Raw genomic sequence first — 13,996 nt, 5'->3', positions numbered from 1 at the left:
ACTCAGTATGATGCTAGCTATGAGTTTTTCATATATGCCCTTTATGATACTGAGGAAATTTCCTTTGAGTCCTACCTTTTGAAGTGTTTTTATCAGAAAAGAATGCTGAATTTTGTCAAATGCTTTTTCAGCATCAGTCGTTAATGAACATGTGATTTTTTTTTCCATTTTGATTTGTTAATGTGCTATATTATGTTGATTGATTTTCTTATTTTGAACCACCCTTGAATTCCTGGTATAAACCCCACTTCATCATGATGTATAATTCTTTTAATGTGCCTTTGTATTCGATTGGCTAGTATTTTGTTGAGAGTTCTTACATCTACGTTCATTAGGGAGATTTGTCTGTAGTTGACCTTTCCTTATCCAGTTTTGGTATTAGAGTGATGTTAACATCATAAAATGAGCTAGGTAGTGTTCCTTCTTCCTCGTGTTTTTGGAGAGTTTGAGCAGGATTGGTATTAATTCTTTTTGGAATGTTTGATAAAATTCCCCTGTGAAGTGGTCTGGTCCTGCATTTTTCTTTGTAGACAGCTTCTTTTTTTTTCTTTTTTTGGCATTGGCAGGCTCCAGAAATTGAACCTGGGTCTCCACCATGGCAAGCGAGAATTCTGCCACTGAGCCACCATTGCACCACCCCATAGGCAGCTCTTTTTTTCAGCAAATGACCTCTTTACTATTTGCACAGTATAAAGATTCCAGAAGAGCAAATAACCTCTTTGTCACTTACACAGAACAAAGAGTCCAAAATAAACAGAGAAAGAAGTCCCATCTTGGCTGATCACCCAGGGTGGTGCAAACTGCTTGGGTTGGGGTAGGTAGACAGCAGCTCTGCATACTCCACTCAGCACCCGAAGAAAGAGGCCAATCTGTATTGTTTGAGTGTGGTACTTATCCATCCTGGGAGAGGGGTCTCTGCCACTGAGAATTCCTGTTCTCCTAAGCAGAACTGGGGCTGCTCATACCCAGTTTCTGAGTTTTACATCTAGCCGGGCTTTTCTTTAGACTTAACATTTCCCTCAGTTGTGGAATGGCACCCAGTAGAAAAGGAGGTAGGGGTACATGAGGTCTGGGCAGTGGCGGCTTAACAGGTGTCTGTGACTTCCCCAACAGGTATGTTTTGGGGGTCATTTTTCATTTCAAACTACCACAGCCTAGAAGTAACAATTGATACATTATATAATATGTAGAATAAGAATTTTCATCCACCCCTTAACTGGTATTCTGAATTTTAAATTGTGGTCCATTTGAATAATATCTTTATTAGTATAATCAATTCATATACTGTAGCTACAGCTAGGATTTTTAGCTTTGTACTTGTATTAGTTGTATTCAGTAATGAGAATAAAATAGATCGCTGGAAGCCAAAATGTGTTGATAAAATGGTCTGTATACAGATGCTGCCAGATTATTGTAACATGCAATTGCTCATGAATACTAAAGAAAGCAAACTTACTGTTTTCCTTCAGGATCTTTAAAGTCTGAAATAGCTCAATTGGGGACCGGTGCTTACCACAGAACTTTAATGCTAGATGGGATATCAGCCCATCATTCTTATTTTGTAGATAAGAAAATTGAGGCTCAGAGAAGTCAAGAGTCTCCTCTTAGGTACAACAACTAATGAGTAGCAGAATGAGAACAGAATTAGTACTTCTTCACTCCTGGTGCAAGCTCTTTCCTTCAAGCTATGCAGTTGTCTTTTTTTGTTTATCTGTTTTTTGTTTTTGTTTTTGTTTTTAACTTTTTTTATTCTGTAGTATAACATATTTGCAAAGCAGAGAAATAAAAAACCAATAGTTTTCAAAGCACTCTTCAACAAGTGTTTACAGGACAGATCCCAGAGTTTGTCATGGGCTACCATATGATCCTCTCAGATTTTTCTTTCTAGCTGCTCCAATATATAGGAAACTTAACGGGCTCAAATACTTTTTTATCATCACAATCAACTTTTTTTCCCTTCTTTTTGTGAACAATAGCATATATACAAATAAGCTATAAATTTCAAAGCACAGCACCATATTGTAAACATATTTCAGACTTTGACATGGGTTACAATTTCACAATTTTAGGTTTTTACTTCTAGCTGCTCTAAAATACTAGAAACTAAAAGATATCAGTTTAATGATTCAGCATTCATATTCATTTGTTAAGTCCTATCTTCTATGTATAATTCCATCATCACTTTGATCTTTCCATACTTCTCTTTGGGGTTGCTTGGGTTATGGCAATTCTGAATTTTTACTATTGGAAGGGTCTGTCACTAATATGAGGTAGGAAGATGAAACAATCTGATGTTCTGGAGAGGCTGGGCTAGGTTTCAGGACTTACCTGGACCAGGTACCCATATGGAGGTTGTAGGTTTCTGGAAAACTATTCTAGTGCCTGGAACCCTTTTGGGATCTTATATATTGCCCTAGGTGTTCTTTAGGATTGGCTGGAATGGTCCTGGTTGGGGCAGTTTATGACAGGTAGCAAGCTCTACCTGAAGCTTGCATAAGAGCAACCTCAGAGTAGCCTCTCGAATGTATTTGAACTCTCTCTGCCACTGATAGTTTATTAATTACACTTCTTTTCCCCCTTTTGGTCAGGATATAATTGTTGATCCCACGGTCCCAGGTCTGGATCATCCCTGGGAGTCATCTCCTATGTCACCAGGGAGACTTTTACCCCTGGATGGTTATGTCCCACACAGGAAGGAGGGCAAGGATTTCACTTGCAGAGTTGAGCTTAGAGAGACTGAGGCCACATCTAAGCAATAAAAGAGGTCCTCCAGAAGTAACTCTTAGGCATTCCTATGCATAGCCTAAGTGTAGGCAGCTTTTTGATGATTGATTGAATCTCTTGTATTTGGTTTGTTGAGATCTTCTATTTCTTCTCAGGTCAGTGCAGGTAGGTCATGTGTTTCTAGGAATTTGTCCATTTCATCAAGTTGTCTAGTTTGTTTGTGTATAGTTGTTCTTAGTATTCTATTATGATTTTTTAAATTTCTTCTAGATTCATGGTAACAACCCGCTCTCCTTTGTGATTTTGCTTATTTGTGTCCTCTCTCTTTTTTTCTTTGTCAGCCTGGCTAGAGGTCCATTGATTTTATTGATTTTCTGAAAATCTGGTTTTGTTGATTCTTTCTATTTTTTTTCTTTTGTTCCCCAGTTCTTTTATTTTTGCTTTAATCTTTGTTATTTCTCTTCATCTTTTTGCTTTGGGATTAGTTTTCTGTTCTTTCTCTAATTTCTCCAGGTGAGCCATTAAGCCCTCAATTTTTGCTCATTCTTGTTTTTTCGTATATGCATTTAGGACAATAAATTTCCCTCTCAGCACTGACATTGCTTCATCCCATATGTTCTGGTATGTTGTATCCTCATTATCATTCATCTCCAGATATTTACCATATATTTATGAAAATTCTGGTTCTTTGGTGATTATTAATTTCCAGCTTCATTCCAATGTGGTCAAAGAAAGTGTTTTGGATAATTTCAATCTTTTTAAATTTATAGAGATCTGTTTTGTGTCCCAGCATGTAATCTCTCCTGGAGAACATTCCATCGGCACTAGAGAAGAACATATATCCTGATGTTTTGGGGTATTACTATCTGTATATGTCTACAATGTCCAGTTCATTTATCACATTGTTTAAGTTCTCTATTTCCTTATTGATCCTCTGTCTGATTGTTCTATCTATAGTGGAGAGTGGTGTGTTGAAGTCTCCTGCTATTATTGTTGAAATGTCTATTGCTGCCTTTAGTTTGCCACTGTTTGCCTCATGTACTTTGGACCTCCTTAATTGGGAGCATAAACATTTATGATTGTTATTTCCACTTGATGAATTGTCCCTTTAATATATAATGTCCTTTGTCTCTTATGATGTCTTTACATTTAAAATCGATTTTATCTAATATTAGTATAGCTACTCCTGCTTTCTTCTGATTACAGCTTGCATAGAATATCTTTTTCCGTCCTTTCACTTTTAAGCGATGTGTCCTTGGGTCTAACATAAGTCTTTTGTAAACAGCATATAGAAGGATCACATTTATTTTCCCCCCCTATTATTTATTTTTATTCCAAATGTTCTACTCGTCTGTTGTCAAGGTAGATAAAAGGAGCATCAGACACAGGGTTTTCACAATCACGCAGTCACATTGTGAAAGCTACATCATTATATAATCATCTTCAAGAAACATGGCTACTGGAACACAGCTCTACATTTTTAGGCAGTTCCCTCCAGCCTCTCCATTACATCTTGAATAACAAGGTGATATCTACTTAATGCGTAAGAATAACCTCCAGGATAACCTCTTGACTCTGTTAGGAATCTCTCAGCCCTTGAGACACTTTGTCTCATTTCACTCTTTCCCCTTTTGGTCGAGAAGGTTTTCTCAATCCCTTAATGCTGAGTCCCAGCTCACTCCAGGATTTCTGTCCCATGTTGCCAGGAAGGTCCACACCCGGGGAGTCATGTCTCATGTAAACAGGGGGAAGGTGGTGAGTTTGCTTGTTGTGTTGGCTGGAGAGAGAGGCCACATCTGAGCAGCAGAAGAGGCTCTATTGGGAGTGACTCTTAGGCCTAAATTTTAAGAAGGCTTGACCTATTCTTTGTGGGGTTAAGTTTCATATGAACAAGCCCCAAGACTGGGGGCTCAGCCTATAGCTTTGGTTGTCCACACTGCTTGTGAGAATGAATTTCTCCCCGTTCTCACCATTCCCCAAAGGGGACTTTGCAAATACTTTTCCACTCACTGATCAAATCACTCTGGAATTCATCGGGGCATCACTCTGGACAAACTAACAAAATCTCATGTCCTACCCAAGATTCCAAGTACTTTTGGTGTTCAATCAAGCTATCTACATAAGTTATATTAGGAAATGCACTAGTCAAAATAGAAATTTTGTACCAAATAAACATTTTTTGCTTTAGTCTCACACATAAGTTGAAAATTTAAAATATTAATTACCATCTATTTTCAGCACCGTGCAGTAATGACATTCCTTTGTTCTTCCTCATGCAAAAACATTTTTAAAATTTGTCCATTTAGCCACTATCATTATACACTCTAGGCATTCCTAGATTATACCATCTCAATCTTTATCGTCTTATCTTTCTTTCTGATTTCATTTATGCCCCCAACCCTCCTCCCTCTATCATTCTCACATGCAACTTCATTCATTGTTTTAACATAATTGTATTACAGTTAGGTAGTATTGTGCTGTCCATTTCTGAGTTTTTATATTCAGTCCTGTTGCACAATCTGTATTCCTTCAGTTCCAGTTACTCAATATCTTACCTTATTTCTATCTCCTGATGGTCTCTTACGAACGACATATTCCAAGTTTATTCACTAATGTTAGTTCATATCAGTGAGACCATACAGTATTTGTCCTTTTGTTTCTGGCTAATCTCACTCAGCATAATGTCCTCAAGGTCCATCCATGTTGTTGCGTACTTCATAACTTTATTCTGTCTTACAGCTGCATAATATTCCATCGTATGTATATACCACCGTTTGTTTAGCCACTTGTCTGTTGATGGACATTTTGGCTGTTTCCATCTCTTTGCAATTGTAAATAATGCTGCTATAAAAGGATCACATTTTTAAGTCCATTCTACCAGTCTGTATCTTTTAATTGGTGAGTTTAGTCCATTAATGTTCAAAGTTATTTCTGTAAAAGCAGTTCTTTAATCCACCACCTTATCCTCTAGTTTCAATTTGCCAGAGCTGTATATTCTTTTCCCTCTCTTTCTTTTTATCCTTTGAATTACTCTTACTGGAGACTTCCCTCTCATCATTTTTTTTTTTCAGCTGAAAGAATTCCCTTTAGTATTTCAGGTCTCTTATTGACTAGTTCTCTCAGTCTTTGTTTGTCTTTGAAGATTTTAATCTGTCCCTCAATTTTGAAGGACAACTTGGCTGGATACAGAGTTCTTGGCTTGAAGCCTTTCTTGTTCAGGGTGTTAAATATATATATCATACCACTACCTTCTCACCTCCATGGTGCCTGTTGAGTAGCTGAACTCAGTCTTATGTGGTTTCCCTTCTATGTAGTAGATCATTTTTCTCATGCTGTTTTCAGGACTTTTCTGTTTCTCTTCAGTATTTGACACTCTGCTTAGTATTTTTCTTGAAGTAGGCCTATTTGGATATATTCTAATTGGGGTTCATTGGGTTTCTTGGATTTGCATATTTACATCTTTCATAAGGTAGAGAAGTTTTCTCTGATTAAATCTTCAACTAACCTTCCCCGCCCTTTAATCTTCTCTTCTCTTTCTGGGACACCAGTGATTCTTGTATTTGCCTTTTGTTGTCCATCATTTCCCTGAGATCCAGTTCCATTTTTTCCATCTTTTTTGCCATTTGTTCTTTCATGTGCTCTAGTTCAGTTGTTCTGTCTTCTGGCTCACTTATTCTTCCTTCTGTTTCTTTGAATCTGCTATCGTATATCTCTAGTACATTTTTTATTTGGTCTGTAGTGTCTTTTATCTCTGTGAGATCTGTTGTTTTTCTGTTTAACCTTTCAAATTCTTTCTTATTCTCTTCTAGTATCTTCTTGATATCCTTTATTTCTTTATAAGTATTCTTGACTAGTTGTTCCATACCCTGTGTCCCCTCAGGTGTTTTGATTTGGGCATTTAGCTGGCCAATTTCTGCCTGGATCTTCACATACTTTGTGGTTTTCTGTTGTGTTCATGGCATTGATTATCTTTAGAAGGTTATTTTGCAAGTTCGTTTCCTTCACACATCTAAAGTTTTGTAATTACTTGGGTTTGCATTGAAGGTCCTCTTTTGCAGTTGGTTTGTCAGTAATTCCCCATTAAACCAAGGCCTAGATCTCATGTACGGGTGCATTTCTACTTGAGGGTGTATTAAAAGCTAGGCAAAGGTACACAGGAAGTTCAGTGACAGAACACCTGCCTGCCTGGTGGGAGACCTGGGGCTTGACTCCCAGCCCATGTACTAGCAAAAAAAAAAAAAACACTCATCAGTAATAGGCCCCGATGCCAGAAGGAGACACCACGTGGTATATTGGGAATGAACTACACTGGTGCCACAGAAGAGAAAGAGAGAAAAAAAAAAAGTAGAAAGAAATATAAAAAACAAAAAACTACGTAGATAAGGAGTTTGCCAGACTGTGCTTACCACTTCTTCCTAGCATGTGGTGCTCTAGAGCACCTCCTCCCTTCAGGCCCACCTCACCCTGACTGCAGCATCCCCCTGGGCAATGTGGTGAGTGAGGTGGGACGGTAAGTCCCAGTGTAGGACAGGGCAGCTGATCACAATGCCCAGCAGTGGTCGGTCCCTCACAACACCAGACCAGATGGCACCTTGCAGATGTGGCTTTTCACAGTGGGCAGTTGGGCGCAACTCTGGGCTCCTCCAGAGCCTTGCAGAGAGGTCACCCTAGCAGGGTCGTGGCTGAACAGACTCACCTGGTTCTCCCCATCCCAGTCTCCCTTCCTCTCTCTACCAGGACCTCCCCACAAAATGCCAACAACCCTCTTCAATCACTCCCCCCTCCCCCCACCTGGAACTGCAGTCCCGGTCCTTTTTTCTGTCCCCTTTCATTGCCCCACAGAGCAGGGTGAAACCAGCCTACCTTATCTTCCCTAATACCAGCCATTGACTTTTATGCCAAAATTAATAAGGATCAAAGTTGATTGAGCAGTTACTATTTACTAGGCCCATTCTTATGCTATACATATATTATATTATCTCATTTAATCCCATAACAACTCTCTGAAGAGGTTCCATTGTTGTCTCCATTTTATAAATGAGAAGAGAGGCACAGAGATGTTAGGTAATCTGCTTGAGATCATGTAGCTAAAAATCAGACTGAGACTGTCTCTAAATTACTATAATTACTATAATGAGGAAATTTTCAAGTTAGGGTGATTCGTTTGACATTTTCTCCTGTTGCTGAGACTTCAACTAGTCGATTAATATTATATCTGTTTCCCTCCTCACCCATTTTAAAGAATAACACTGTAGTTGAAAAAATACAAAATGAGTAAATCTCATCCCCATTCTATGAAATAAAATTTTATTATAATAAAGGAAGGGATTGGAAAAACACAAGCTATTCCCAAAAGTTCCTTTAAATCATTTTCTACCCAGAAAATTTTGTTTCCGTTTTTCAGGAAGTTAATGGATTAAATTTCATTTTTACTGAAGAAAAGTCTTCTTTTAAGGAGTGGTATTATCATTTGGTTGCATTCTAAAATTTATTACACTCACCATTTAAACTTGAATAAGTTTGTTATTCTATAAGGTAACATACCTTGTGTTTATGAGGGGGAAGCAAAATATTGAATAATAAGGACACTTAAGATTTCTTTTCCTTTCAAGTTGTAATGCTCAGGCATCCTCTACTTACTGCTCTAATGTCTCCACAAGGTATCCTGGGGAATCAGTATCCCACAATTTCAGCCAAAGGAAGGTCGAGTAATAGGATCTGAGGTAGGAGGTAAGAGAAGATTTAGGATGGAGTGGTAGAGAGGGAATTTGTTGAGAACCAACTTAACCCCCACCTTGGGAAGGGTAAACTTAGCCTTATTTTAGTATTTTTGTATTCCAGCAAGGACAAAGTATCCTCCACCTTGAGATGCTGCTTTTGGAAAGAAGTTACTCTGTCAGAGTACAGAGGAATAGAAAATTGGAGAAGAAAATTTGTAGGAATATTTTATCTCTTCCAATGAGGAGGGAAAACACACAAGTTTATTACAGTAGTTATTCACATTTCACAAAACTTTGGAAACTGATCATTCCCTTGTCATTGTCCCAAATTAGTTTCAGAAAATACCTTTATTTCTAACAAGCTTGGCTAGTTTCTCATTGGTTACTATTGTACCTAGTAAATCTAAAAACTAAGTTTGTGAAAATGCTGTACTTAAATTGAAATTAAATTCAACTGATTGAAACTATTGTCAGAATAGTTGTAGCAGTTTGCCTACCATTCTGATTTATAGCAGTACTCAACAATAGTTTAGAAATTATTATTTCAGAAATCAGAAACAGATGTCAGTCCCAAACATGATCATCTGATAGAATAAGTGGGACTGGCTCTTGCTCAAGAATTCTTGCTCAAGATTACCGTTTATATCCATTGACTAGAATTCTGAACTTATCATGTCTATTTTAGTTATCTGGAGAATAGAGGCCCCTAATAGCCAATTTTGGTTTTTCTTTTTTATAGCAGTGGGTCTTATATTAATTGAAAGAACAGATACCAAATCATCTTTTGGAGATTTACAGCATCCTTTATAAAAATAAATTAATGGGTGGTGCGACAGTGGCTCAATGGCAGAATTCTCACCTGCCATGCTGGAGACCCGGGTTTGATTCCCGGTGCCTGCCCATGCAAAAATTAATCAATTAATTAATTAATATACTTGTAAGAGAAAATATAGACCACTTCCTGGTTGCATTTTGTTTTCATCAGCAGTTTATAATTGAGCATTACAACTTAACGCTTAGCGTTGAGTATACACTGGTAATTGAAAAACAGACAAAATCATTATTAGTGTTATGCCATTAAAGTGTCTACTTTAGTATTCGTTTTCTCCCTCACACTCACCCTCCACATCCAAGCCCTGCTGCATCTACCTCTGCATGATCTTAAACCTGTTTTCTTTTTCCATTACCATTGTTTATGTTTCAGTCATTAACACCCATTGCCACATACCTTTTAATGCATATAATTGCCCTTTTGCCCCTTTTAGATTGAAGGATTGAAGACAAATGTAGAAACTTCTGCACCTAAACCCTAGACTGTAAGCTCTGTGAGGGCATGTTCTTGACATACTGATCTCCTCGTCTCTCCTGAGGCCCCGTGGTCTTAGAAATACTGTTTTCTATCCCTGAAACATCTTCCTTCATCATCTCATTAGCTCCTGTCCCTACCAACCTCCCATTCAAACTCCTACTTACCCATTAAAGCCCATCTCAAATGTTACTAGGCACTATAAATCCTTTTCTAACACATTGAGGTAGAGTTATTGCTGTGTTTTTGTACCCCCTTAACATTGTATGTGTGTGTGCTTTTTCCCTAATACTTACCACACTGTCATCAAGAAGGTGAGCAACTTAAGGTTTGAGGGCAGAGTCTCTATCTTAACTTGTCTTTATTGCCCTCACATCTGTCTCAGAAGATGAGAACTCTCAGACATTTGTTGAATGAATTTAATTAAACCATACATGTAATGGTTACGTTCTAAATATTGGTTATCTCTTATGAAGTGACATCTGTGTCTCCAATATGCAGATGTTAACATCATGAGGAAGCTGGTGGTATGTGGCACCGTTGAAACTAATGGACTTAGTGGGAGAATTCACTCCCTTAGATTAGTTTCTCTTCTCATACATTCCATGATTGTTTTCATACAGATTATCAATTACTCTTTGTTGCTAGTGCCCTCTCATTCTCAAAATGTCACACATTCTTTCTTTTCCCAAACTTCAGGTAGTCATGTGATATTTCTTGTTTTATTCACAGAGGACTGGTTTTTAAGTTTGGCCGCACTGAAGACTTATGGCAGTGAAAACGTCTGACTTCCAACAAAACAGCAGCCTTGTGTGGGTTTTTTACTGCTCATTCCCCGTCTTTTATAATGCCATTTTCTAAACTTATTTCTGGGTGTAGTTTCAACTTAAAGTTGTGTATGCTAAAATCATGAAAACTCTTTAAACACAAAATAATCCATAGTGGTATACACTTAATTAACTTACCAAATGTTAAAGGAAACTGTTTCATGTGAGTGATTTTTTTTTTATCAAGTTTTATCATGGTATAATTTGTAAAAATAAAAAAAATTTATGAATACATCTATACAAGTATTTGTCATATCTGAGATTCAAAACTGTAACCAAGTGCCCTGGAGATTTAAGATATGTATTTACATGTGGCATCTTTTGTGTCAAATGTTAAATCAAATTAAAAACTATTCAGTGGTCAGAATTATTTCTCATTATATTTTGTGTTTGGCTTTTATGATTTTACCAAAACTTCTGTAAACACTTCAACGTAAATAGCTATTGGGTATTTCCCAAAGGGGAAGTGAACATGTTGAAAGAGAGAAGCCCTGTGATCCACCCTCCAGCTCCTCAAGTCCCTTCTGGTGGGGATCTTTTCCACGGTGCTGCTAATTCTGGGTTATGTAAGTCTGCCGTGACACTTGTCCTGATGGGATGCTGACAGTCATATCCACCATTGAAAGAAAGGAAAAGAATAGGGATTTGTCACTCCAGTCCATTACTCAGGTGACCATTTTTCTTTTTTTATTTCTTTTTTGGTCTTATGCTAGATTGGATTCTGTGTTTCATTTTATCTCTTATTAGAACACTGAACCACTAAGCTTACAATAGACTAGCAAGGTCAGTTATAAACATTAACTACTGGTAATTCTCATGGTCTGTTCTTAGCAACTCTGTTGTCCACCACCCAGGCTTCCCACCCTGGCAAAATGGGAATTTTTTTTTAATGAACTAGCCAAATGTGGGATAAATGTTCTTGAGAACTATAGTTTGAAATTATTTCTTTCATAAAACTTTCTATAAGTAATCCTTCAATAACACAAAATCTTTCTTAGATTTAAATTTGTAGTACTCTTTTCCATGACAACCATAGTTATCTGCTAATAGAACTTTCTTTGATGTATGTTTTGAATATTGTCTGGTCATCAAGATGCTACTCAAAAACGTGACTTTTCTGCAATAAATCACTCATGGTGAATTTTTAGACCCTTAGAATATGAGAACTGGAGGGGATCTTAGAGGTTAAGTCTCTTTTCACAGATGAGGGACCCCAGACCATGGAAATTCAAATTATTTTCTCAGGGCCAAAGATCTAGATTTTTAATCTGGAGGCAGTGTATCCCATTCCACAAATGACCACAACATCTTCCCCCACTCCTAGTGCAATTCATAAAGTGCTCAGAGAATGAGAGCTGCCTTGTAAAACTGCTGGAATAAAAGCGTAATATCTGCAAGGGCTAAATATAAGCAAATTCTTAATTTCTATTTTGTAATACTTGCACTGCTGATGTAGACAAGAGTTAACTGGGTAACACGCTTTATTAAGCATTAGAAATAATCCAAAGAATTGTAGATAAAATTGAAACAAACCTTAGATATGGGTCTGTACCAAAGAAAATATTGATCATACCATCTTTAATGGAAACAAACATTTATTTAAAACTATTAATAAATTACCACTTAAACAAGTTTGTAGTCTTTTATTTTTTAATACCAAATTTTTATAGGAGCATTAACTTTTTAAAAGCAGTTTTATTGAGGTTAATATCAAATTTATCTTGACCTTGTTTCATTGTACTTAAGGAGAACTTGCTATAGAATTTCACATACAAAAAAGGGGTAAAAAGCAAAAGAAAGTTGTCTTGTTTTTTAACAGGACTCATTTTTCTTGAGTGCTTTTGCTTAAAATCCAACGGCCAAATGAGGAAACTGTAAAAGCAAAGCAAACATTTTTATTATAGATGAACCTTTTTATTCTTAAAATTTGTATACGTCCTGATTCTGGCTTGATCTTTTGAAACAAACTTATGCCAACCTAAATGTCATCTCATCATACAGAGACCTTAGAGGTTCTTTCATAAAATTTGAGTTGGAAGAGCTCTTAGGTAGTTCATTTCAAATAGCCCTTCACATGAATCATTGATAAATAGTCATCTAGCTTCTGTCTGAACACTTCCAGTGGCGGGGGGACTCATTCACATATGAAGTAGCTCACCCCGTTTTGCAGACAATTCAAGTAGTTAGAAACAGTATCCTGCATCACCTGCTGGGCCTAATTAAATTCTTTAAAGAATCACAGAAAAAATATATTCCTCTTTTACATGCTAGTCTTTCAAATATTGGAGAGTTCTTAGGTGTCCTTTGGGTCTCCTTTTCTGTAAGCTGAAAATATCCTGAGTTGTGCAGTTAATGTTGTATTAGAGCCCAACATCACTAAATGTTGAATAGCCCTGGGTCACAGCTAACATTTGTGGGATGTTTTCTAGGGATCACTGTGCTAACACTTTGCACACATTATCTCCTTTAAATCTTCACAACACCTAGTAAGAGAGTTACTGTTACTCTATTTCAGAGATGGAGAGACCAAGGATCTGGGAGGTTACAGAACTAGAAGTGGTAGAACCCAGCTCGGTCTGGCTTCAAGGGACATGCTCTTAGAACATGGAATTTGATCTCATTTTGTAGATGAAGAAATGGTCCAGAGAAGTAAAGTGATTTGCCTGGCACATGGCCTGCCAGTAGATGACACAGGATAAGAACTCAAATCTGTCTTCCAGAGCCAGGCTTTTTCAGCTAGTCCTTGCTGAGGAGTCACTGGCAGGTTCCCAATCTGTTTTCCTACTTTGAAAGCTGGCACTCCTTATTTTGGTTGAACAAGCATTTATTTGACCCTTACTGTGTGTCTAGAACATTTATTTTAAATCAGAAGCAAGCGTTGTACCAATGGGATACCAAGGCCAGGTTTTAAGAACTTTGCATGAAACAACAATACATTTTGCTGTGTTTTGTGCCAAAGCAGTAGTGGTGTTTCTATTTCTTGGCAATAAAATCATTTTCAAAATCAACTGCCAATGCTTGTTTGGAAACCAGTGGATGATATTCAGCATATTGCAGTCACCTTAGAACCCATACTACATGCTAAAACCTACCATTCTACCTAACTCTAAGATGTTCATTTTTTGCATCATTCCTCTATTCAAGCCTTTGTGAGCCTCTATTTTCCTGTAGGATGAAATTCAGGCAGCTGTAGACCACCTTTCGACTTCTCTTCACTGACTCTGCTGAGCCAGGTCACCTTATGCCTCTCTTGTTCTTGCTGAGAACCTTTCCCTTGCTTGGAATGCCTTTCCTTTCTTGTCTCTTAGCCGAATCAAGCGCAGCTCTAAGCTCTGTTTTCCCTGATATCTCCATCTCCATGATCTCTCCCACCTCCGAGCTACTACCAAGATTACTTATTTAATACTTAATATATAGAG

At 37.5% G+C, this 13,996-nt stretch overlaps 2 protein-coding genes across 7 annotated transcripts in view; one reads left to right on the top strand and one right to left on the bottom strand.

The window, feature by feature from the left end:
- Positions 1 to 10,944, top strand: part of TMEM50A (transmembrane protein 50A) — a 34,450-nt gene extending 23,506 nt beyond the window's left edge. For all 4 annotated transcript variants that reach the window (XM_077150786.1, XM_077150783.1, XM_077150784.1 and 1 more), the window contains one exon: positions 10,483 to 10,944. In XM_077150786.1, coding sequence (XP_077006901.1) covers positions 10,483 to 10,538 — 56 coding nt within the window. In that variant the 3' untranslated portion in view covers positions 10,539 to 10,944. The remainder of the gene's footprint in view (positions 1 to 10,482) is intronic.
- Positions 10,945 to 12,205: 1,261 nt separating this feature from the next.
- The window catches only part of RHCE (Rh blood group CcEe antigens), a 41,507-nt gene continuing 39,716 nt past the window's right edge, over positions 12,206 to 13,996 (bottom strand). For 2 of the 3 annotated variants that reach the window (XM_077150780.1, XM_077150782.1), the window contains one exon: positions 12,206 to 12,449. In XM_077150780.1, coding sequence (XP_077006895.1) covers positions 12,423 to 12,449 — 27 coding nt within the window. In that variant the 3' untranslated portion in view covers positions 12,206 to 12,422. The remainder of the gene's footprint in view (positions 12,450 to 13,996) is intronic. The other variant, XM_077150781.1, reaches the window with a different exon arrangement.

Source organism: Tamandua tetradactyla, chromosome 2 (genome assembly GCF_023851605.1).
Source record: "Tamandua tetradactyla isolate mTamTet1 chromosome 2, mTamTet1.pri, whole genome shotgun sequence".
In the NCBI taxonomy this organism is placed as follows: domain Eukaryota; kingdom Metazoa; phylum Chordata; class Mammalia; order Pilosa; family Myrmecophagidae; genus Tamandua; species Tamandua tetradactyla.
This window is presented reverse-complemented; position numbering and strand designations above follow the sequence as displayed.